Source organism: Agelaius phoeniceus, chromosome Z, assembly GCF_051311805.1.
Source record: "Agelaius phoeniceus isolate bAgePho1 chromosome Z, bAgePho1.hap1, whole genome shotgun sequence".
In the NCBI taxonomy this organism is placed as follows: Eukaryota; Metazoa; Chordata; class Aves; order Passeriformes; family Icteridae; genus Agelaius; species Agelaius phoeniceus.
The window spans coordinates 93,466,315-93,492,168 of record NC_135303.1 but is presented as its reverse complement, the minus strand read 5'-3'; the positions used below and the strand labels follow the sequence as shown (position 1 = coordinate 93,492,168).

Here is a 25,854-nt window from a genome sequence, read left to right as displayed (position 1 = left end):
GCAGGGTGACACAGTGATGGGCCTGAGGAACCCTGAACCAGCCCTCGTGTGCAGGGTGACACAGTGATGGGCCTGAGGAACCCCTGAACCCCCCTTTTGTGCAGGGTGACACAGTGATGGGCCTGAGGAACCCTGAACACTCCTGTGCAGGGTGACACAGTGATGGGCCTGAGGAACCCTGAACCAGCCCTCGTGTGCAGGGTGACACAGTGATGGGCCTGAGGAACCCCTGAACCCCCCTTTTGTGCAGGGTGACACAGTGATGGGCCTGAGGAACCCTGAACCAGCCCTCGTGTGCAGGGTGACACAGTGATGGGCCTGAGGAACCCCTGAACAGCCCTCGTGTGCAGGGTGACACAGTGATGGGCCTGAGGAACCCCCTGAATCAGCCCCCCTGTGCAGGGTGACACAGTGATGGGCCTGAGGAACCCCTGAACCACACTCCTGTGCAGGGTGACACAGTGATGGGCCTGAGGAACCCCTGAACCCTCCTTTTGTGCAGGGTGACACAGTGATGGGCCTGAGGAACCCCTGAACCAGCCCTCCTGTGCAGGGTGACACAGTGATGGGCCTGAGGAACCCCTGAACACTCCTGTGCAGGGTGACACAGTGATGGGCCTGAGGAACCCTGAACACTCCTGTGCAGGGTGACACAGTGATGGGCCTGAGGAACCCTGAACCAGCCCTCGTGTGCAGGGTGACACAGTGATGGGCCTGAGCAACCCTGAACACCCCTTTTGTGCAGGGTGACACAGTGATGGGCCTGAGGAACCCTGAACCAGCCCTCGTGTGCAGGGTGACACAGTGATGGGCCTGAGGAACACCTGAACCAGCCCTCGTGTGCAGGGTGACACAGTGATGGGCCTGAGGAACCCTGAACACCCCTTTTGTGCAGGGTGACACAGTGATGGGCCTGAGGAACCCTGAACCAGCCCTCGTGTGCAGGGTGACACAGTGATGGGCCTGAGCAACCCTGAACACCCCTTTTGTGCAGGGTGACACAGTGATGGGCCTGAGGAACCCCTGAACCAGCCCTCAGCAGCAGGGCTGAGGGTGATGTCCATAAACCCCTTTCAATCTACACTCCCTTCCAGAGGCCCTGTCCTGACACAGATCCTCAGAGCCACGGAAGGGACCCTGATTGCTGAGGAAATCCCCCCCCCCCGGAATTACAGATCTGTGTGGCATCCAGGAAGAGCTGGAAATGGGGCTGAAGCCCTGCGCTTGGGGTATCTGCGAGACCCATTTCCGTCTCTGCTTCCAAATGTTTTGTTCCTCAATATACCCTGTGTCCTGAGATATAGCTTAAGAGACTTCTACTGCCCTGACACGGCACAAGCTGCACCCGGACGAAAACAACACAAACCATTTGCGAATCTCGGGTGAGAAGGCAGAGGAAAGGACAAGAGCAGAGCGTGTGCCCTTACTTTGGTCTCCTGAAGATGTGTCCGTACTGGGAGCAGGCCAGGCCCACGGTGGGCGTGTACACAATGGGCATCAGCCGCTCAATGTCGTCCTGCAGCACCCTGTAGAACAGCTTCTCATTTCTCTCCTGGATGCCCATGATGTAGATGTACCTGTAATTGAGCAGCACAAGGAAAAGCACCCCTGGCTGTGTCCCACTCCTGCTGCTCCCTCGGGAAAGCGCCCTCTCCTTCCCAGTCAGGCTGGGAGCACCAGAGGGAAGCTGGGGAGGGAGCAGCAGTGAGATGGAAATGCTGGATGGACACACTGTGTGTGCTGGCAAGGGAATAATGACAAATGTGACTAAAGACAGCCCAGGGATTTACCGCAGGGAGTCTCAGCACCCTTGTAAGCAAAATGTGGGAAATAATTTCCCATCCAGAAGATGTGTCCTGTGAATCCCAGCACCAACACGTGCGCAGCAAACTGAGCCCTACCAGAAGGCTCATTCTGAAGGATGTGCATGGGGGCATAAATTAAATCTGAATTTCTGCAAAGTTACCCACCAATCTGCTGTGTATCAACCCAGACCCTGTCCTGCTGACCCAACGACATAAAGATAATGAATTAGCAATCTGCCTCAGGCTACAGCAGCTGGGCACTCGGCCAATACAGATGACAGGACTGCTTTGGACCAGCAAGTGACAGGCTGTGGATTTAAGAGCCATCCTTCAGCTCTGATGAGAACAAAAGAGCTTTGATGTGGCCCAAAAGCCATTCCAGCTCTCCTCCTGCCTGTGGGAGACTGCGTATTTTCACAGGCAGAGATACACAAAGATTATGTGAAAACAGTAATGGGATGCTAAAAACATGGCATCCAAAAAATAAAACACTGCAAAATCCTTTGCAGCTCACCAAACCAGTGTGTTAAGTAATAAAAGATATTAAAAAATACACATTATGAGACTTAAAAATTCTACTCTCGTAGTTCCCTTTTAGCAGGAGCTACTGTCTATGTTAAACACTGGTTTTGGCATCTCAAACGCTCAGTTTACCTTCATTTTCACACATTTTTACAGACTGGGCTGGATGCCACCTGCTGTGCTCTAACGACCTGCCACTCCATCTTACACATCACAGAAACACACGTGACGGGTTGCAGGCAGGTTTGCAGCTTTGTTACTGATTTTTACACGCTCTCTTTTGCTGTTCTATGAACATGGAATATTAAAAAAAAAAATAAGAAAAAGGAAAAGAAAAAGAAAAAAAAAGCTTCCCAACCTCATTTGACTACGGGATGGAGGAAAGCAGTTTTCTGTGCCAAAGTGAAAGCAACATCCAAGAAGTGAAAAACCCAGCGGAGGCACTGGAAACTTTGGTTACCCCCAGACAGTATTTTCCCATTTCCATCGTATTTCCAGCCCCCATATTCCCGCTCACTCGCACCACGGGGACAAGGCCAGAGCGGCGCTTACTTCTCCAAGGGGTCGGTCATTTTTGCCAAATTCTTGTGGAAGCGTAAGGCTTGGATGTCCTGCGTCTCTATTTTGGGCGGCAGGAGCCCCTGCAGCCCCAGCATCTGCCGCTCGTGGAGGGTGAAGGCCATGCCCTGGAAACGAGAGGTGAGCAGCAATCGTCAGTCCCTGCCCCAGCAACTCTGCACCCTGCTGCAAAGGGGCTCAGAGTGAAATAACAGCTGCTTGCTTTTGCAATTGTTCAGCTGTCACCCGGGCTGGTCCCTACAGTCACAGGCAGTAGCTGCACCTCAGATTTTTATCTCAGTTGCCCCATTTGCTGCTTTTTTCAGTAATACAGCCTGATGCCCGAGTTACTGAATTGCCCTAATGCTTCTATCAAGATCACAGTCCAACCCAAATACTTCATTTTCACTTAGGGATGGATCTAACCCATTTGTCTGCTACCAAAAAGCCTCATTGGTAGCAAATTAGAAGAGCTCAACTGCAAAAATTTCCCCCTCTTCTCCATTTGGGAGATGGAGAGTGGACAGAGTTTAAATTTATCGTTATTTAAATACTAATTTGAAACGTTTCTCAACCTTCAGATTCTAAATGCCAAGCTAAAAAAAAAAAAAAAAAAAAAAAAAAAAAAGAAAAAGCTTTGTAAGGTTTGCCTTATGCCTTGTAATTACACTCCAAATTCCTCCTGCCCTCAGAAAGGTCAGAGAATCAGATGATCCTTGTGGAGGGGACCCACAAAGATCATCCGTGCTGAACTCCTCAACTGACTAGAAATAAAAATCAGTACTTTTCCATTGACAGTAAAGGCATCAATTCATACTAGAATACAAATATTTTCACCTCTGCTTATGTGAGAACAGGCTCTTCACAGGTATCTGTAGAACCCACACCCATTAACAAAAATTTTCAACTGGACTAAAAAGAGTCCAGTTGAAGTTTAATTCATCATACCTGAATGGTTTCTAAACAATACTGCTTAGAGGAAAAAATCCTAATTACTATTTTTACATTCTTTTTCTCTTTCCTGTTTAGGTCATATTTAATATCAGCTGTTTTGACTGCATTGACTAAAGCAGTGCACCTGCTTTCCTGTAGTGATTCTACACGATGCTCTATAGCAATAAAATACTTGAAGAGCTAGAAACTAAGAAAAAACAACAACACAAACCCAAAAACTTCACTGTTTTGCCCTCTTGCAGAAAATTTCAAGTATTTACCCTAAAATAAATCTGTTTATCTCTGTATTTATTTTCATGTCTGCCAACCTTTCATGTAACAGATTTGACACTAAATACTGATTTCAATTTAACCCTTCACTACTAGGACAGTAGAGCTTTTCTACAACTAGTCAGGAGTCATCTGCAAACCACTCTTTTCTTTTTTTCTTTCCCAGTCCAATTGCTAGTTTTCAGTATTCTTCCAATACTAAATACAAATACATTTCAGATGACAGTTCATTCTTCAAGTTTTTAACATTGCTGCTGGTTTTTTGATTTCTAATTGTTTTTGGTTCTTTTTTTTGGTGGGGTGTAACAGTCCCACTTTAGCCACTTTAGTGGTATTTTTTCCCAAACACTGATCTGAATAACCCAACAGTTCCACGAAGAACACAACCATGTAAACAGAGAGAAACTGACACAAGAGAAGAACCCACAGAGTCATGCTCTGGGTGCTCTGAGGTTTTCCCTGTGTTGCAAAGGATTAGTTCCACTTCTGCATACTTCACAAGAAATATGAACTCTCTGCGAGCAGAAATGCAAGCTCCACATAAACTCCTCTCAGCCATCTTCCCTTTCCCTCGACACCCCTGGCTTGCTGCCCTCAGCAGTTTAATTCCTTTAAAAGCAGTTAAGGCCCCCCAAAAGCAGCCCTTTCCCACACAAACTGCTGGCAGTGCCGGTGGCTCAGGCCCCAAGGCCCAGCACAGCTGGCAAGCATTTGTAGCATGCTGACTTTTACTCTAGACACCACAGAAACACAAACGGTGCCAAAATATGTGCAGTGTTTGGAGGAAGAAGAAGAGGAAGGGAAGAAGAAGTTTAGTCTCTGGTCAGCAAGGGCACTGGAGTTTGCAGCCTGGGGAAGGCCAGGGTCCCCTCAGTGGAGTCACACTGGCTACACTGACATCTCCCTGTAACCCCAGGGAAACGCCTCACGACCAAAACCTACATCCTCCCCTCCAGAAAGCCTCAAGTCCTGTAAAAACCGCAACTACCAAATTTATAATCTCTACTATTACTGTGACACCAGAACGTGGCTTTTCCCACTTCCCTGTAGAGTGGAACCTGTGTCCTTAAAACACCTGGGCCCCCAATAACGCCCAGGAGCCCCGAGCTTAGCTCCAAGCAGAACAGAGACCCATCTTTATTCACTTTATTCACACTCTCCTGTCTGTAGGGAATCTAGCTGTTCAGTGTCTCTGGAGTTACAGGATGGATTTGTAAGTGACACTAAGTACTTTCAGCTGTTGATTTACATGACAATTGCATCTTACCGTATTCAAAGAGGCTTTAATTTCTGCCTAGGCCTAAATCAGGAATCAGAATGACATCAGCCTTCACACAGAAATTCAGTCCTTGCTCCAACTAGAACAGAACAAGCTTAGTCCAGAGCAGTGAGATAAAACCCCTGAGTCCTTCTAACACTTGCAGTATCTTTGTCCATGACCATGAGCTTGTTTTGGATTTGGATTTGGATGCGGATTTGCGATTGCCCTGCAGTATCTCCCAGAATGGAGCTGCAGTATCACACGTCCAGCACCCTTCCAGCCAGTCCCAAAAGATCAGGGGCACAGCCAGACCCAGGGCATCAGGGGCACAGCCAGACCCAGGGGATCAGGGGGCACAGCCAGGCCCAGGGGATCAGGGGCAGAGTCAGACCCAGGGGATCAGGGGCACAGCCAGACCCAGGGGATCAGGGGCACAGCCAGACCCAGGGGATCAGGGGGCACAGCCAGGCCCAGGGCATCAGGGGCACAGTCAGACCCAGGGGATCAGGGGGCACAGCCAGACCCAGGGGATCAGGGGCACAGCCAGACCCAGGGGATCAGGGGGCACAGCCAGGCCCAGGGGATCAGGGGCACAGTCAGACCCAGGGGATCAGGGGCACAGTCAGACCCAGGGGATCAGGGGGCACAGCCAGACCCAGGGGATCAGGGGCACAGCCAGACCCAGGGCATCAGGGGCAGAGTCAGACCCAGGGGATCAGGGGCACAGTCAGACCCAGGGGATCAGGGGCACAGCCAGACCCAGGGGATCAGGGGCACAGCCAGACCCAGGGCATCAGGGGGCACAGCCAGACCCAGGGGATCAGGGGCACAGCCAGACCCAGGGGATCAGGGGGCACAGTGAGGCCCAGGGGATCAGGGGCACAGCCAGCCCCAGGAGATCAGTGAGATCACTCAGCCCACGCAGCCAGCACCGATTGCTCAAAGGCACACAGAAACCCACACCTAAGGCCCAAGCTCACCCCAGCTTTCCCTGGGATTAAGAGCTTAAGCACTCCCACGGTCTGGGTGTAAGCAGCAGGGATCACTGTTTGCAGGCCGGTGTCTCTCCCCAGGTGCTCTGTGCTGACTTTCACTGCCATCAGCCTCCTTAATCCTTTTCTCAGCTCAGGACAAGCAGGGGTCATCTCCGGGCCAGCACAGACAAAGCAGGGAGCGCACCCAGGAGGGAGCCCAGCACACCTCAAAGCCCACAGATTAATTAATTAACACTCCACGGGCAAATTCACCGCCACAAAACCAACCTTCTGCTGGGAAGGGGGAATGAAAAATGCTACTGGAGTGAAATGCTGATGCTATTTTAGTTAAGACAAGCTCACGCTGAGCCACCATGAACTTCAATCCACAAACTCTGGCACTGGGACTTCGCAGCAACTGGGCTCCATCACACAAAGCCCGTGCTGCTATAAATACCAGCACACACAAATTCTAGCTGCGTGCCTTGCATGGAGCAGCCTGGATGCTGCAAGCAGGATTTTTATAGCACCACTAAGTAAGTAATTCTCAGAGGTTTCCAAGCAGAGAAGTAGTAGTGGTGGTAAGCCTTCCCCGCCCGCAGTCTTGCAGGCACATCTATGAGAGTGTACCTTTTAACCAACCATAAATGCTCTCGCAGACAGCAAAAACCCCATCCAGGGACCCTGACAAAGATGTACATACAGTTCATATCCAAACATGCTACTGCTTGGAAAATTAGTTACTCATGAGATTTAAAAAATGCTTTCCTCGTAACTCCTAGTAATTGTTAGAGCAGATTCAGCAGGGAGCACAGCCTCTGAAGCAGCATCATAAACATCTTGAAAACAAAGTAGATTTTATGTTGGATTGCGGGCTGCTTCCCTTGACTTTGCTCCCTTGGGCTAAACACAAAGTTCACTATTGCACAAGATGCCTCCACTGGAAATTAATAAAGTTCATTCATAAGAATCAAAGGTGTCTTTGCTATCTCTAGCAGAGAATAAAAGTTTATGAGAACAGAAAATCTCTCCTGATTTCTTTCCTCCTTCATTTTTAAGCTGGGTTCTCTCCCGTTGTCCTCCCAGAGCACAGCCCGTACCCCGGCGGGTGTGGCTGGCGCAGCAGGGCAATGCACTGTGACACAGCCCGGACCCCAGGGCAGCTCCGAGCCTTCTCACACTCCCTCTCTCCCCAGGCAAAGGTGCCCCAGCTCCCTCTGCAAGGTGGAGCGCCACCACTGCGGGCTGGCAGGTGACCCACAGCTGCCGGGGGCAGCTGGCAGCACTCCCCTGCAGAAGAGGGGAAAGCCAGGAGCAGAAGGGCTCCACTCCCTGCCAAGGAAGTGGCCCAGCCTCTCCTGGGTGCATTTCCATGGGCGCCACGGCAGAGCTGCGCACTGCGAGTCCTGAGCACCACGACTGCAGTGGGATATCCCTGGGGATGCGGCTGCTCCTGCTCTCCTCAAGGGCATTAATCCCACGGGGAGCACCCCCAGGCAGTGCCCTTCCTCCACCCGCCACCCCCAGCCCAGAGGTGCTGAGCACAACACCTGCTCCAAGGCAAATGAGGCTGGGTACCCTCCCACCACCTTTGCACCTGGTTACAGATTAAACAGCTCCGTGTGCCAGGTGTAATTCCTTCTGAGAGCACACAGATCTCAGGGAAGCTGATAAAACCTGCAGGTGCGCGGCCATGCCAGCTCCATCCAAGAGCCCCTCCATGTCCAAACCACTTGGGCAGGACACAGACCTGCCCTGGGACTTTTGGGCTGGGGGCGTGTGCTCAGTTTCTGTCATTTTCCTGCCTTCTGGGGTCTTTCCTCCTCGCTGACCACAAACTGATAGCAACGTTTCAAGCACTGCACTTCTTAAAAATGGTCACCATCTGCATTCCCTCCCCACATCCTGTTTATCCTGGCTTCCCCAGGAAGGCACAGGGGCACTGTGTATTCCATGCCCTGGCTGCTCAACACAGCTGGCTAAGACTGAATCTAAAATGTATTAAAATAAATGAAATGTGTCAAGCCAGCATGGTGAGAAAGGGCAGTGCAAGGGAACATCTACTTTTACATCTTCAAGCTCATACAATCCTTTCTTTACACTCTCTTGTGCTGTCCCTTTTACTTTGTCAAAATGGCTTTGACTTTGTTTGGGTTTTTTCTGTTTATTTTTTATTCTGAGTGGGAAATGTACGGTTAGGGTATTTGTGGTCAGGTACAAGCTTGCTAAGAAAATTGCCTCTTTATGCAAAAGTAAATTTATCACAGTGTCTGCGGTTTCTGGAAGTATTCTGGAAGCCATGCGTGAAAATAAATTGGGCTGAAAAAGCTGTGAATGAACACAGATGAAACTGTGAGCAAAATATAACATATGAGAAGATGGCCATCTGCATGAAAGATAAGACCCTGGTAAAATTCCTCAGGATCAGTCTGGGATTATTAACCTGCCACCGGTGAATGTTTCTTTAACATTTATCACGTATTTCCATGCACGTATCTATTGCCATTCCAGGCAGATACATGCACACAAATATGTGCATATATAAATCCTAAAGGCACCTGCTGAAGCCAGAATTTTGAGAGGCACTGTTGGTGCAGGAGGAGTTTTTGGACATCAGCAGGGATTTCCCCAAGGAAAGGGAGGTCAGGAACTGGAACTGCCCAGGGAGATGTTGGAGTGCCCATCCCTGGAGGTGTCCAAGGAGGGCCTGGACGTGGCACTGAGAGCTCTGGGCTGGGTGACAAGGTGGGGATCGGGTGACAGGCTGGACTCGATGGCTGGGAGGGCTTTTCCAACCCCAGGGATTCTGTGATAACAGTCCCAAGGAAGAGTCACGGAAAACGGGGTAATGGAACCCACAGCACAAAATACCATCACCCTTCTTCACCAAAATAACCAACTAAAATAACCAACCGAAGTACAGGAAGTGTCGCCAACTATGCAGTGACAGATTTTCTGCAAGCTGCAGAAAACAAACACGCAGATAACGTTACAGGTCATGTGCTTCCAGCGGAGACAAGAACACTGTGACGGCACTCCACGTGGCAGAGCAGACATCCCCAGTCAGGGATCTTGTCCTCCCGCATCGCTTGCTCTGTGCTGGAAGAACAAACCCTGCCCCATCTCAGGCCCTGCACCCTACCAGTGATGATTTAATTGCCAGCACTAAACCACGGAGATTGTCCTCACAGTGCTCTAAGCAAGCTGAAAATGCTGCCTGGGCACAGCAGGGACCCCCGGCAGAACAGGAGGTGCTGCAGCCAATTAACTGCACTGGAAGGCCGGTCAGGGAGCAGCAGCCACACAGCACACAGGGTTCTGAGGCAGGAGCATGCCACAGCAGCTGCTGGCTGCAGCACTGAGATGGCCCAGAGAGCTCACTGCCTCCTTGAGCCACCCTGACAACGAACACCTCCAACCTGCCCTTCAAACACCAAAACCAGCTGGCGCAGCTGTGTGTCCACCTGCAACACACGGCTCAGGGTGGGCAAGGAGAGAAACACACACAGAGTTCAACACACGGCTCAGGGTGGGCAAGGAGAGAAACACACACAGAGTTCAACACACGGCTCAGGGTGGGCAAGGAGAGAAACACACACAGCCCAACACACGGCTCAGGGTGGGCAAGGAAAGAAACACACACAGAGTTCAACACACAGCTCAGGGTGGGCAAGGAGAGAAACACACACAGAGTTCAACACACGGCTCAGGGTGGGCAAGGAGAGAAACACACACAGCCCAACACACGGCTCAGGGTGGGCAAGGAAAGAAACACACACAGCCCAACACACGGCTCAGGGTGGGCAAGGAAAGAAACACACACAGCCCAACACACGGCTCAGGGTGGGCAAGGAAAGAAACACACACAGCCCAACACACAGCTCAGGGTGGGCAAGGAAAGAAACACACACAGCCCAACACACGGCTCAGGGTGGGCAAGGAAAGAAACACACACAGCCCAACACACGGCTCAGGGTGGGCAAGGAAAGAAACACACACAGCCCAACACACAGCTCAGGGTGGGCAAGGAAAGAAACACACACAGCCCAACACACGGCTCAGGGTGGGCAAGGAAAGAAACACACACAGCCCAACACACGGCTCAGGGTGGGCAAGGAGAGAAACACACACAGCCCAACACACAGCTCAGGGTGGGCAAGGAAAGAAAAACAATTCTTATCTGTAAGATAAAAACCTGCTCCAGTGGCAAAGAGCAACAGATAAGTTTGCACAAGGGTGAGGGCTGGTTCCTGCCCCTGATGCTGTCCTTCTGCAGCTCTTGTTTTAGGGACACGTGCCTTAGGGGAGACCAAATGTTCTGCAGGGTTGATAGAGGATGTAAAAATTAAATCTAATCAAGCAAAACATGATAACCTCAACAAGCTGACAGCAAGAAATAACACCCTTTATCTGTTTCTGTACGTAGATAATATATCTATCTATCTATACACAAGTGAGGCACAGGGGGTAAAGTACTCGGTGTGTTGTTTAATGAATCATTTATGTCTTTGCTGAATATCCAAAATGCATTTCCATACAGATACTGCATCCAGCAGTATCACTCAGTGAGCTTTCTGATCATTCCAACAGGCGTCAGCAGGAAGGACGGGCTGATACAGCAGAGACAAACTAATGCACAACGGGGTTCCCTCTCACAGTGTAACTTCTTGGAGGCATTGAAACATTCACAAAATCAATTGCCATTAACTAGAAGCTCCCTACTCCCTTCTACTCCTCAAGAAAAAAAATTGTGCTCAGTCTAGCTGAGAATTCCAGGGTTAAAAAAAAAAAATGGAAGGATATTGCCACTAGAAAAACAGTAAGAAATGACTTATTGTTCTTGTTTCAGAATACTATTGCATAATCAGCATTTGGAAAAGCTTACAGGGGTTGAAGTAATTTCCATGGCCATGTCAAAGTCTTTAGAACTCAGAAAGTCTCGAGGCAGTCTGATCCTGACAAATCACACCAATCTACTCTTTTCTCTTTCCCTGACACAGCAATCTCAGCTTCAGTTTTGCAGACAGCCAGTCTCTACCTTCCACAGCTCTCTCTCCCTCTCTAGGCAGCCTGGATTCATGCAGGATTGAGGATCTTGCACTCTGCTGTCCAAGGCAGAAAGGGAAGGGTAGAAAAACCCAGCCCCACTGCTCAGGAAGTGCCCTGAGCAGAGACAGGGCAAATGTCAGAGACAGGCAGACTTGCCACCTTTCTTGAGCACTTCAGACATCTCGGACCAGCCACCAAAAGCTCTCATCTGATTTCTTACCAGTTTTAATTTACACATTAATGGCTGCAAGATTCCTGAAGGGCACTACAACTCCAGTGGGGAAAAAAAACAAACCAAAAGAGGTTGAGGATGGGCTTGTGCAAACAGGAACAGTATTGTGAAGGGAACAAAATGCTACTTTCTTAGAAGTCTGCCCCAAAGCATGGAATTAACACGATATCTGTACCTCCCAGCCAGCTCCCACCAAGGTTTATTTTTAGATGCTCTTTCAGACTCTGCAGAGGGATATTTCTCAGGTGATGTGGCTCAGCCCCAGCTCTCAGTGTCCCAGGAAAGGGCCAGGGCTAGGACAGAGAGGCTAACGCTTCCTGTGGTTAGTGGATTCAGAGTTAACTTTTGCAAACTTTCAGGTCAGTCCCTCTCCCTGCTAAAGCTCTGCCTGGGCTCAGCAGTGCCAGCAGCCCCTCGTGTGCCCAGGGCAGCCCTGGCAGCGAGGACAGAGCCGGGCTGGCCGGAGCAGCGGGGCAGGAGCTGCTGCCTGCCCCCCGCCCCGCCCTGGCTGTGTCAGAGCGCAGGACCATCGGCAGACACAGGTCGGACAGACAGACAGACAGACAGGACACAGACCCACCTTGTTGGTGCGTGGGTTGAGCATGAGTGGCTTGCCCTTCTCCTTGGTGTGCAGGCTGCGCCGCGCCATCGCGCAGGGCGCCGCGGCCGCGCGCAGTCGGGACAGCATCCTCCTCCTCCTCCTCCTCCTCCTCCGGAGCACCTGGCGGGGCAAAGGCAGCACTGAGGCACCCACAGAACCAGCAGAGCCCCTGAAACTCCCACTGTGGGCAAAGGCAGCACTCAGGAACCCACAGAGCCCCCGACACACCCACTGCGGGCAAAGGCAGCACTCAGGAACCCAGAGAGCCCGTGAAACACCCACTGTGGGCAAAGGCAGCACTCAGGAACCCACAGAGCCCCCAACACAGCCACTGTGGGCAAAGGCAGCACTCAGGCACCCACAGAGCCCCTGAAACACCCACTGTGGGCAAAGGCAGCACTCAGGCACCCACAGAGCCCCTGAAACACCCACTGTGGGCAAAGGCAGCACTCAGGCACCCACAGAGCCCCCAACACAGCCACTGTGGGCAAAGGCAGCACTCAGGCACCCACTGAGCCCCTGAAACACCCACTGTGGGCAAAGGCAGCACTCAGGCACCCACTGAGCCCCCAACACAGCCACTGTGGGCAAAGGCAGCACTCAGGCACCCACAGAGCCCCCAACACAGCCACTGTGGGCACAGGCAGCACTCAGGCACCCACAGAGCCCCCAACACAGCCACTGTGGGCACAGGCAGCACTCAGGCACCCACAGAGCCCCCAACACAGCCACAGTGGGCAAAGGCAGCACTCAGGAACCCACAGAGCCCCCGACACAGCCAGTGCAGGCAAAGGCAGCACTCAGGCACCCACAGAGCCCCCAACACAGCCCCTGTGTGCTCCTGGTGCCACAGAGAAGCACCTGCAGCGTGAGACCCCTTCTAACACCAGGAAGCAACAGCCCAGATCTGCCCTGCGGCAGCCAGGAGGAGGGAAAGGACGGAAGGGCTCGCTCGGATGCCGAGAGCACAGAGTGGAGGGAATGCAGGGATCCTGCCGGCAGAGCAGAAATGCCAGCAGGGACTTCAGCTGTCCCTGGTGACCCGTGGGACCGGCACTGGCGCAAATGGCAGCCAGCACAGCACAGCCTGGGCAGGTGCAGCCACGAAATCCCCACTGAGATCCTCTGGAGCTCTCCAACAACAAAATCTCCTGGCCTGGACAACAGGAGATTCTCTGCTGGCCTGGAGAGAAGCTGTGTCTGTCAGCATACTGAAACCCCGCTACAACAAAACTGGAATTAAAATGGCCAAAAACTCCACTGATCTGTGGATTCCAGGCTCAGACTTTTACACTTCCAAACTTTAAAAATAGGTTAAAAAAAACTTTATTTTCAGAGTCTATATCCTTTAAAGTAAAGGATGCTCCCCTAAAAAAAATTTAAAATTGTTAATATAACTCAAGTTCTAATCCTGACAGGTGTTAGCAACTCTTGGACTCATTTTACACCATTACTGATCACAAGCTCTTTGGAGAAGAAATTACCATTTATCACACGCTCGTATAAGGCAGGACCAGCAGGGAACGTGCAGTGGGGATCTCTGGAATCCCAGAGATTGTTTCACTGAGCCAGAGAGACAACGGGAAGCAGGGCAGGACCTCACCAGGACCAAGGTCTGTGTGGTGACACAGGGAGGGGACACGCCAGCCAGGCCAGCAGGGGACCAGGAGAGGGGACCCGTCACCCCCCGGCCCAGCTCCAGCCCAGACAGGCAGGGACAGGGAAGCAGGGCATGAGATATTTTTAAGGAATGAAATGATGCATGGCTTGCATTTTTAATTTCTTCCAGATGGGAGACAAAATTGAATTAAGGAACAAAACTTCATTATCTTAAATATCGCCTGAATACTTTAGAAGACCTGCTCTAATCAAATTTGCACATAATCAGCTTTTAAGATGGCAGACTGGTCTTACAAGTTACAATCTGAGGATTTTCTTGAATATCTTTCCAAGCATTAAAAAAACATGCAAACATTTAACATTTTTCATCATCAGTTATGCCCGAGTTTCTCTTCTGCCCACTACAAAGCGTAGAGGGAAGCTGCTCTGCATCTGGACGCAGCCCTTCCCCTCAACCTTCACTTGTTTGTTGAGGCCTGTGAATGACAAAAGTTCCACTCAAACCCCCTGTGCTGATTTGTTTTGGGGTAAAGACCATAAATTTGCTGCGTGGAGTGGGACAGGAGGCAGGGGAGGAAGCCTTGCCAGCAGCACCAACAAATGCAGCCTCGAACGTGCTCGTTCCTCCCCAAACCTGCTGGTGGTGGAGTGAGCACTCGGGAAATCAGGATCAGACTCGGGAAATTAATTCTGTGCTGCAAAACACATTAATTCCAGATCAGTTTTAGCTGGTTTTAGTTCTGGTTGCTCACTCGCCATCCCCCCAGGGCTGCAGGTCCATCTCCCCTTTTTGGCAGGGGAACCCAGAAAGGGTCTGTGACACAGCAAACCCCATCCCAGAGCACTCCCAAACAGCAAACCCCATCCCAGTGTCACAGCAAACCCCATCCCAGAGTCCCATCGGCCTGGGGCCACCGTGGCGTCAACCTGCCACCAGCAAACGCCTCAAACAAGCAATTAAAAAGTAGGACAAGCACCACACCCTACCAAACTCTAATTAAATTTAAATTACTTTGGTGCAATTAATGAGCATTGAAGAACCAAACAAGATTGTGGCCCAGATTCACCTGAACTTGATCAATTAACTCTAATCAACGAGGCAGAGGGGGAAAGGCTTTTCAGAGGTGATACAAATCTTGTTTTCCTTCTGACGTGTGAGAGAGGAGACTTGCTCCTCTCTGAGGTGTTACACCAGCACCTAAAATTATTCTCTTGATGGAGATATCTCAGATTCATAAAAGGGGAGAATCAAGTTTCATTTTCCACTGAGCCCTCTGTTTAGATCCAAGCGATATGATCCCAGTTAATTTATATCCACCACAAAACCTGACTGGGCACTCAGCCCCGAGCTCTCCCGCCCCTGCTCTTCCCATTGTTCCCTGTTTGTTTCCTCTCCCATTCTGCACGTTTCCCTCAACTCCTTTTGTCACAGACTTTTGAATGTGGTTTAGCAAGGGCTTGCCTCCCAAACACACCCTGCCCCGACCCCACGAAGCAGGAAATCCTCTCCCATGCCCGTCCATGTTGCTCTGCAGGGCTGCCAGCAGCTCTGTCCCAGGGCCGTGGCTCTCTGTGACCCAGCCCAGCTCTGCTGGCACCCGTGGGCAAGGACAAAGGGACATGAAGCCTCACGCTCTGTGGCTCGCATCTGCTGGGGAGCCCCAGGAAAACGTCTGGGGGAAAGGTCCCCAAAAGGACCCAGGCCACCTCCTGGTTTCAAGGAGATGGAAGGGCTGGACTGTGCTGCTGTCTGGAGAGGCTTTAACATGGTTGGTGATGGGTTTGTAGGAGAGAGGCCAGGCCTGAGAGGGTGGGAGTAAAACCATAAAAAAAGGAGAGATCATTTTGGCAGTAGAGGCTGACAGAGAATCTCAGAGTGGTTTGGGAGGGAAGAGACCTCAAAGCCCATCCAGCGCCACCCCCTGCCATGGCAGGGACACCTTCCACTGTCCCAGGCTGCTCCAAGCGCCATCCAGCCTGGCCCTGGGCACTGCCAGGGATCCAGGGGCAGCCCCAGCTGCTCTGGGCACCCTGGGCCAGGGCCTGCCCACCCTCCCAGCCAGCAATTCCTAATTGCCAAGAGCCCAAAATCTGTGCCTGCCCTCTGGCCCTGGGAGCCATTGCCTGGCTGCTGTCCCTGCAGGCCTTGTCCCCAGTCCCTGGGCAGCTCTGCTGGAGCCCCTGGAGGCCCTGGCAGGGGCTCTGAGGTGTCCCTGGAGCCTTCTCTTGTGTAGCTGAGCAGCCCCAGCTGTGCCAGGCTGGCTCCAGAGCAGAGGGGCTCCAGCCCTGGCAGCAGCTCCGTGGGGGAGGGATGAGAACTGGGGGAAAGAGCAGCACCTGCCACGATGTGAAAACACACGGAGAGGACTGAGGCTGGGCAATGTCCTGTGAGGAAAACAGCAGAATTGAATGAGGAATAAATTCCTGCCCAAACCTGTGTCAGCATAACCAGAATCTCTGCTCGCCCTTTGGTGCCTGGCAATGGTGAGAGCTACACAAGACTGTGGAGCACCTCCAGACTGAGCCCAGCACAGCTGGGAATTTTTGAGTTGCTGTGTCACAAATTAAGGGGATTAAATCCTTCAGCACAGCAGAGGACAGCTCCCTGCTGTGCCTTATCAGGAGGCATCTGCCCAGGTCAAACTAATTACCAATACGCACAAGCGCCCTTATCTGGGAGCAAATGTTCTCCTGCTCCAATTATGGATTTGTTAAATGGCAAAACTTACTTTTAAGGGAAAGGTTCGTCACGCTCTTAAAAGGCAGAATTAGGCTGGCCAGAGAGTCGGGAAGCTGAGAGCCAATTAAAGCGAGGCCAGCTTCAATTAGTGCCCGGGCTGCCTGACCCGTGGGTCTCCCCTCAGTGCCAAGGGGCGCCTGTCCCTGCACAGCAGCTCCTGCTGCATGACTCTGCAGCCTGCCTTCAGTTCGAGGGCTCGGGAAACACAAATGCATCTCCAGCGCTCCTGAAATCCTGTGCTAGTGGTTTCTTCCAGCCTGTCTTTCATGCACAGAAACTGACCCGTGTTGAGGAGCTTTTCTGTATTGACAAGCTGAAATCATTAATTCAAGGCCACGGAGGCCCCACAGGACTTCCAATCTTTAAGGCCTCAACCATTTCTAAGCCAACAGACATTGTCTCCTATGCCCCCACAGCCATCCCTCTGTGAGCCTGCACCACCTCAGGTCTGGAGTGGATGCACCATGCACTCTATTTTCCTTTTTTTTTTTTTTTTTTTTCATTAATAAACAGCCCAGCCTGGCCCACCCAAGCATGACACAAACCAGGCACGCTCTAGCCGGCTTCATCACTTCAGCAATGATAAAGCAGTCTAAAATTATTACACGAGGCGAGCACGGGCTGTAAGTGTGTCTCCCCACGAGACCTGCACTAAAGAAAGCAGCTCTCCCTGCACCCACCACCCTTCAGCAGGACAAGGAGACGCTTTTGTTCCAGAACAGGGGCATCCCAGGAGGGAGGAGCACGCGGTTCTGCACAGCAGCTCCGCGCCTCCGCCTCCCTGCGCTGCCCAGATGCTACTGCTGAGCAAAGCCAGCAGGAAACGGCGGCGGCAAAGCTGCTCCAGGCTCCCTCCAGCAAAGTCCTGGGCCACCGCTTTAGAGGGCATTTCTAAGGCACCTTGAGATCTGCAGATTAAAAGGAACAGTCAGGGGCAGAAATTACTAATTAAGTGTTTGGCAGAGGCGGGCGGGTTATTTTGGAAGCAGATCTTTAGCATATTGGAATTGCTTTTTTTCCCTTTTATCGGCCAGCTCAACAGGAAGAAAAGTTAGGTGTGGAGAGCACTCAGGCAGAGTAAGCAAGCTCACCACTCCAGGCTGGAAACATTCACTAAACAAAGCACACTCAGGTGAATTTCGATGGAAATTATTTCAGAACTTTCCTAAAAAGAGTATTTGTCAATTACTGTAATTTACAGTACTATCAGACTTCTTGCAGCACGAGCAGAAAGCGGGGCTGAATTGTTTGGTACTGGGGTCTTGGTGGGTAGCAGCTCTTTCCAGACAACATCAGAGAGCTGTATTTTTATACATTTACTGACCTAAATATTCTGATTCTTAAGCACCAGAAAGTCCATTATCTTTTACTGTGGAAACTGCAGCAGCAGTATTTCTGGCCAGGTCTGACAAGGTGTATTGAAATTCTTGATTTATTTTTATTTGTGTAACTAGGAGGGCTACTGGTGGTAAAGGTAAGGACAAAGACCTCATGCTAAAAGCCCTCAGAACAGGAGGAACAGCAGAAAGGTACTCATGCTCTGTTCTGGAGAGCCGGCACGCCCCTCTGCTGGAGCTGCTCGACTCAGAAACACTGATTTATTTTTTTGGGTACAGGTTGTAGGGGGGACAAGGATGTTCCCAGCAACTGCTGCATTTACAAATGGGAGCTCTTCGTGGGAAAGCAGCTCAGCCCAGAGCACAGAGAAGCCGAGCTGCTGGTAGCTCAGTGCAACCTCTTACAAACCTCAGCGTGTGCTGGCTTTAAAAAGAAATACCCCACCTAAACTACAGGAGAACCAGAGAACCTATCCATGCACCACGGGCTGCCAGTGCTGCTCCAGCTGCAGGGAAGGTGCTGGCACCACTCGTAAAGATGAGCGTTCAATTAGTGCTCACTCAACCACGGCGTGCTACCACGCAACTTTGACAGCCTCTGCCTTAGTTTGCGGAGCAAAAAGCTCCAAATCTTGCCTGCACTCAAGCTGCTGACTCACAAGCCACCGCACAGGATTATCAGAACTTCCCTCCTGTGACTGTAACGCACAGTTTCTTCTAAAATACAGGCTCGGGTTAAATTTCTACAGATGTTATAGCCTCTAATAAGGCATTAGACACTGCTGGCTGCACACAGACGGGCCACCTGCAGAGCTGCACATTCTGCCCAGCTCTTTCATTTGCCCATATGTAAATTACAGGTACATAGAAAACCTCCCTTTGATGTTCACTACTTCTTGGAATTACCAACACAAACACACCAAATAACCGACATTTGGTGGTTTTGATCTTGCTTGGCTGCAAGACTGTCCTTTTTCACCGACTCTTTATCAATGTGCTGTAAGTTTGGCTTGGTTTTTCTCCTGTTAATTATGAGATTCTTGCCATGACACAACACCCCGGGTTGCTCAGACAACACCCGTTAGTCAGTATTTTTTAGCGGAGCCAGCGACGGCGGCGTGTCAGCCACGGCCGCTCGGCTGAAGGAGCAGCCAGGAGGCCAAACCCAAACAGCAACTCCGGAGTGCCGGGCGGCGCTTCCTGCTCCAAGGCCGCGCCAGCTGCTCCGCTCCTTCCCAACTTTCACTCTCCGGGGCCGCGGGGAAGTTGAGGGCAGGTCGGGCCCGGCGCGGGGGGGCGGCCGGAGCGGCTGGGCCCGCTGGGTGGGCGCTCCCCGCGGCCTCGGGCAGCTCCCGGCGGGCGGGCTGGCAGCTCCATTTGTCACCGTCCTGACAGGGGTAAACACGCACGGGCGCAGCCGGGGCTGCTTCCCCCGGCTCCTCGCGGGCACCTCCGCACCTGCCGCAGGGCCCGGCGCTGCCTCCGCCGCAGGCCGAGCCGCGGGGCCTCGCACCGCCGTGCTGCTGCTTCGGCACTACCCCCCGCGGGGCCGGGCCGGGGACACGGAGCATCCCGGGCGGGCTACATCCCCTCCCCGCGCCCGGGCGGCCTCCAGCCCCTCAGAACGCCCCGTAGACACGGGTTTATAAAAGAGAGAGAGGCCTGTGGTGCGCCGCCGCAGTTGTATAATTGTTACCAGAACGGGATCTACCTCCTCCTGCGGCTGCTGCCCGCTGAGCGATGCCGGCCGAGGACCTGTTCCTACTGAGCGAGAACAGCGCCCGCCCGCCGGAGCTGCGTCGACCGCAGAACCCGCCACTGAATGGAGCCTACACCGAGGCGCCGGGGAGGGACACCCCGGGAGGCGGGTGTTGGCCGTGACTGACAACTCATGCAACCAATAGAAGGGAAGGAAGCTCGCCGGCGGCCGCGGCGTTTGGCCAATGAACGTTTTATCCCGCCTCCGCAGAGGGGAAAGGGGGACAGGCACGGCGGGGTGGGATCTGTCACAGGTTAATTGGACTGGCCAGACAGCCAATCAGCGCGGAGGGGCGGGCCGAGGGGCGGGACTGGGGATGGGGGTGTGGCGGAACTGGGAACGTGAGGGGACAGGAATGGGAATGGGGAACGGAGAACGCGAGGGGACGGGAATGGGAATGGGAATGGGGAACGTGAGGGGACGGGAATGGCAATGGGAATGGGGAACGAGGAACGTGAGGGGAACGTGAGGGGACGACAGTGGCAATGGGGAAGGGAGAACGTGAGGGGACAGGATTGGCAATGGGGAACGGGGAACGTGAGGGGACGGGAATGGCGATGGGAATGGGGAACAGGGAACAGGGAATGTGAGAGGACAGGATTGGCAATGGGGAACGGGGAACGTGAGAGGACGGGAATGGCAATGGGAATGGGGAACGTGAGGGGACAGGATTGGCAATGGGGAATGGGGAATGTGAGGGGACAGGGATGGCAATGGGGAACTGGGAATGTGATGGGATGGCAATGGCAATGGGGAATGAGAAACGTGAGGGGACGGGAATGGTAATGGCAATGGGGAATGGGGAATTTGAGGAACGTGAGAGCATAGGAAATGGGAATGGGGAACATGAAGGGACAGGATCCATGAGGGGTTGGAAGCCATAATAAGATGGAGATCTGTGAGGGGATGGGGCTGTGAAGGGCTGGGAGCTGTGAGGAGCTGGGGTCCATAAGGGGACAGGGCTCTGAGGAACTGGGGTCCATAAGGGGACAGGGCTGTGAGGAACTGGGGTCTGTAAGGGGACAGGGCTCTGAGGAGCCTGGGTCCGTGAGGGGACAGGGCTGTGAGGAACTGGGGTCCGTAAGGGGACAGGCCTGTGAGGAGCCTGGGTCCGTGAGGGGACAGGGCTGTGAGGAACTGGGGTCCATAAGGGGACAGGGCTGTGAGGAACTGGGGTCCATGAGGGGACAGGGCTGTGAGGAACTGGGGTCCATAAGGGGACAGACCTGTGAGGAACTGGGGTCCAGAAGGGGACAGGGCTGTGAGGAACTGGGGTCCAGAAGGAGCCTGGGTCCATGAGCAGACCCGTGAGTGCCGTGTGGCAGCCAGGACAGTGGGGACCGTGGCTCCACAGGGGCATCCTGCTGTGGAGGAGGCTGAGGGGGAAAGGCAAAGCAGGAGGAAGGAGCAGACAGTAGGGACAGGGAATGTGGTCACTCCACACAGAGTTCCTTGTGGCAACATGGAAGCTGCTCCCAGTGGCCAGGGCCACCGTGCTGGATGCCCTGCATGGAACAGGGCTCCTCAAAACATGCAGGGCCACAGCGCTGAGGTAAGCCCTGCCTGGTCTGCTGCCTCACGGGGCCTGGAGGGCTGGCATACCCTTGGACTCAAACAGAGGGCTTGGCAGAAGTCATCGAGGCAGATAATACTGCAGGTCAGCACTGAAATTGCAGAAGAAAAGAGCAAAACCACTACTTTTCACAATAACACTGGGCTGTTTGTCCTCACAATGGTCAGTGGAAGTGATACCCATCCCCAGCTCAGCCTCCACAGAGTTTAGAGAGAGAAAGCACAGGGGTGTGAAACGTGGCAGCTCAGCCCATCCCAGCCTTCGTCTGCCTCCTCTCCAGCCCAAACTCAGATGTTTTCCAGTGCTGCAGATGTTGAGATTGTTAATCACAGAGTCCTGGAATGGTTTGGGTTGGACAAGAGCTTCAATCTCATCCATGTGCAGGGAGACCTTCCACTGTCCCAGGCTGCTCCAAGCCCCATCCAGCCTGGCCTTGGGCACTGCCAGGGATCCAGGGGCAGCCACGGCTGCTCTGGGCACCCTGGGCCAGGGCCTGCCCACCCTCCCAGCCAGCAACTCCTTCCCAATAGCCCATCTCATGCTCGCCACTTCCAGTTAAAAAGAGAATTTTTTCTTTTAACAAGAACTTTTATTAAGTGAGAATTTTAATTCTCTGCCACTGGCACCAAACATGATTTAAATAGTTTGATGTACGAAGGAGCACGGTGCAGTTAAAAGAAGCAGAGTCACTATAGTAACAGTATCAGATATGTAAACCTACTTAATCAAAACCCCCTCTCCTAATTATGATTTTGAGGCCTGTCATGAGGAGCACATTCAGCTGCTTTCCCTCTCCCCTCCCCGTCAGCATGACTGTGGCTGGTTTGAAACGTTTCTGAATAATGCTGCTCTGCACCCATCAACAAAAGAGATTGCGAAAATAACCTGCAAGGTCACGCCTTTGTGCCAGGCTAAAAATAGCCCAAATTGGAGGCATTTAAAAATGCCTGGCATCCTACCCAAATTGCATAAATCACTCCTGCTGTAAACCTGTGTCACTCCAGGCCTGTGGAGGATATTCCCCAGGATCACCTAATGAGCAGCTGGGGCCTTGCTGGAACAGGCTGTGCAGCACTTTGTTGTGAGAGGATGGCTGCCTGGAGAGCTGGGCTGTGATTAGTCACAGCAGAGGAAAACCTGCACCCCAGGGGCTGCCCGGAGCTCCCAGCAGCGGGGCTGGAGGCAGGAGAGCCGTGCCTCTGCTGTGGTTCACTCCCAAATCCAGGCTCCAAGCCTTTCCCAAGGCACAGGTCGCTCTGTGCCCCAGCGTGGCCCCAGCTGCCTTGGGGACAGCAGGACGTGGAATCACAGAACCACTTGGGTTGGAGAAGCCCTCACACCCTCAGTCCAACCACTGCTCCCCCAGCACTGCCAGGGCCACCACCTGTCCCCAAGTGCCACATACACACGGCCCAAGGGATGGGGTCTCACCAGCTGTGCCAGGGCTGGACAGCCCTTTCCATGTTGAAATTCCTGCTGGTGTCCACCCTGAGCCTGCCCTGGCCCAGCCTGAGGCCGTTCCCTCTGCTCCTGTCCCTGTTCCCTGGGAGCACAGCCCGACCCCCCCGGCTGTCCCCTCCTGTCAGGAGCTGTGCAGAGCCACAAGGGCCCCCCTGAGCCTCCTTTGCTCCAGGCTCAGCCCCTGCCCAGCTCCCTCAGCCTCTCCTGGGGCTCCAGACCCTGCCCAGCTGTCCCAGCCCCTCGGTGTCTCTCTCTGCGAGTCTCAGAACCAGAGGAGCAGCTGCTCCTTCCTCCTCCGCAGGGCTTTTATCACCGTATTTGGTGCTCTCTCGGGAGTTTCCCCTGGCACACGGAGCTCTGCCGCTCTGCCGCCGCCCAGAGAAGAGCCGTGGAGCTGCTGCTGGGCTCTGTAAATCCATCCAGCTCGGAGCTGCCACCCCGCCGGGCTGGGCCGGAGCAGCCTCCGCGAGGGGTGGGAATTCATTCACAAATTCCTAACGCAGCAGACGGCTGTTTCATGATCACTCCACCTTTCATGTGTGCACACAGGCCGTTGCATCTTACTGTGGTTCCCTTCCAGAGGGGGCCAGTGGTTTGTGCTAAATTAAAACTCCCTCATCACTGTTTGAAGGTGGTTCTCTTAAATCACACCAAGGTGGTTTCTTAAGTCACTTCCACCATCCTAAAACTGTATTCTATTTCTCTTTGTGGTCTTCCTAGGCTTCTGGCCACCTTCTGCTTGTTTTTTGTCTCTTTGCTGAAGAGAATTTCCTTTTTTTCTCCATTTTTTTTCGTGACAAACCACAGTGGTTTTAACCACTTAATCACTGATAAAGTACACAGAAGACTTTTGTTCCCCATCTTTGACATAGTTTTGACTCTCCCCTCCATAACATTTTCAGTTTTTCAAGTATCTTATTTAAAGTATCATCACCAGCACTGGACCCTGTGTTCTTGTTTTCCCTGTCACTGATCCTTGATGCAAATAACCAAACCAAAGTAATCTCTGTTCTAGTTGCCTAGATCTGTCCTTTCATTCCTTCCATGGTGCCTCACTGTCACTCCCACAAACTCACTGATAATGCAGCTCTGTGTGTGTACAGCTGATACAGAACAAATAATTATTTAAGCAGCGATACTGGCTTTTATCTCACTCCAGTCTCAGAAGGTTTTGCATCATGGACTAGCAGAACAAGCCATCCCTCAGAAGGTTCCTGTGGTTTGATGAAAGCTGGCCTCTTGGCCTTCTGCCCTTTATTTCTGTTAAAAAGCAATGTTGATTGTTCATTCTGACACGCCTGATACAGATGGATGACCCTGCTGACTCTTCACATTTACATGAGGCAGTAGAGATGATGGCTGCCCCGAGGCAAGGTTTGTGAAGAAAAATAATGTCTTTTATTACACCAATTCCACTGAAAGATATTTACTGCTCTCCGCCAGCCTTGCCCCTTTTACTTCTTTACAGTAACAACAGAACTGAGTATGTTTACACTGTTTCCATTCTTTGCATTCAGTTTCGGACTGGTAATTTCATTCTGTTTTAAGGCATTTCTGTGTAAAATTTCTCATTTAGCCTTTTTTGGCTCCAGTGTGTGCAGAAGAGTGTGGGATCTTGAGGCCAGCTCACATAGGAACAGCCCACAGTGGTGCTGAGTGACAGGTTCCTTTATCAGTGACTCTCACTGTAGGTTAACATGTCTGTCTTTTGCTGCTTTTAAGTTTATGTTTTACTTTCTCTTCTTGTGATCTGCAGCCTCTTTTTAGGCCAGTCTGATCTCAGGTCAGATCTAATCTGCTCAACTGCTGGACAGCAAGGGGCACGGTGAGAAATCCTGAGAGGGGCTGACCCGGTGAAATTCGGGCTAGATAGAAGCACAACGCTCTTTATGGTGAGGATGGTCAATTTATCGATATAAATTGTAATGAAGCTGGTGAGGCTGGCCCGGGTTGCCCGGAGAGGTGACAGATGTCCCGTCCCTGGGAGCACCCAGGGCCAGCTGTGACGGGGCGCTGGAGGCACCACAGCGAGCGGCTCTGGCAGCGGCAGCCTGGGCCATTTTGGTGCTTTCATCCCTAGCAACGCTGCTTTTCTGCTGGGAATGGCGGCGAGCCCCTTCCTCCGCGAGCCACCCCACAGCAGCCCCTCTGCCCCCTCTGCCCGGGCTCCGTGCGCTCCGTCTCGGCTGAGGGGGGCACGGCAGCGGCGTCCTTCCCGTCCCGACCCGCGCAACGCGGCTCGGCGGCGCCCGCTGGCGTCCCGGGCACGGAGCGGAGCACAAAGCCGAGCGGAGCACAGGGCCAGGGCTGCCCTCTTCTGATCGCTCCGGGGATGCCGAGCCGCGACTGGCTGGCAGCCTTTGTCCGACCGCAGCGCGCTCAAAAAGCACCAAACCGCGAATTTCACGGCGGGTTTGCAAGTCCCCAAGGCTCGCTGACCTCAGTTAAGCTGGAAAGAGCTTAGACACCTCGGGAGAGTCCAACCCCATCGACAGGGCCTAGTGACACTGCACTCGGGTCTAAGATCTTGGAATAAGAGCTTTTTGGTCTCTCTCACCTCACAGGCTGTGGATCTTGCTGCAGGATGAGGATGGGGCTTCTAGGGACTGATCAGAGCCAGAATGAGCTTGGGAATGACAGAATCGGTCCCGTCAGTCTATGCAAATTCCAGGAACTGTTTCTGCCCTTACCTGATGGACACCTCACCGAGCCTGGGCTCCCAGGCACTCAGCCTCTGCTGAGAACACTCTGCTTTTGTCTCCATGCGGCAGCAACCGACGAAAATAACAGAGAAACCTGCCAGAAAAGATCCATTAACCTTCACGGGTCTCAAGTTGCACTGGCTGGGGACGCTATAAAATGCATTTTCTGTACTTGTTAGCGCAGTGTCATACAGTCAGCCCTAACTTTTCTGTGTCAAGCAAAGGATGGCATCCCAACCACTGCAAAACGACCTAATTTCCCACAAAGTGAGGAGAGGGCTGATAGGCAGAGTGCCATCCTGGCAGTAAGGAGAAATGTCTTTTCTCTTTGAGTCACCATTCCCCTGCTGGGCTGCTGGCCACCCGTGGGACTCTGCTGAAGCAGGGGTGGCCCACGGTGTTCCCTCTGTGTCCTGCTTGAGCTCCTCTGCATTTC

General features: G+C 52.6%; 1 protein-coding gene across 1 annotated transcript in view; it reads right to left on the bottom strand.

Moving 5' to 3' along the window:
- Window positions 1-19,769, bottom strand: part of ME2 (malic enzyme 2) — a 37,589-nt gene extending 17,820 nt beyond the window's left edge. Inside the window, exons 1-4 of the mRNA XM_054652221.2 lie at window positions 19,635-19,769; window positions 12,206-12,346; window positions 2,880-3,013; window positions 1,428-1,577 (exon numbers count right to left, since the gene is read on the bottom strand). Coding sequence (XP_054508196.1) covers window positions 1,428-1,577; window positions 2,880-3,013; window positions 12,206-12,313 — 392 coding nt within the window. The 5' untranslated portion in view covers window positions 12,314-12,346; window positions 19,635-19,769. The remainder of the gene's footprint in view (window positions 1-1,427; window positions 1,578-2,879; window positions 3,014-12,205; window positions 12,347-19,634) is intronic.
- Between the last annotated feature and the right edge of the window lie 6,085 nt (window positions 19,770-25,854).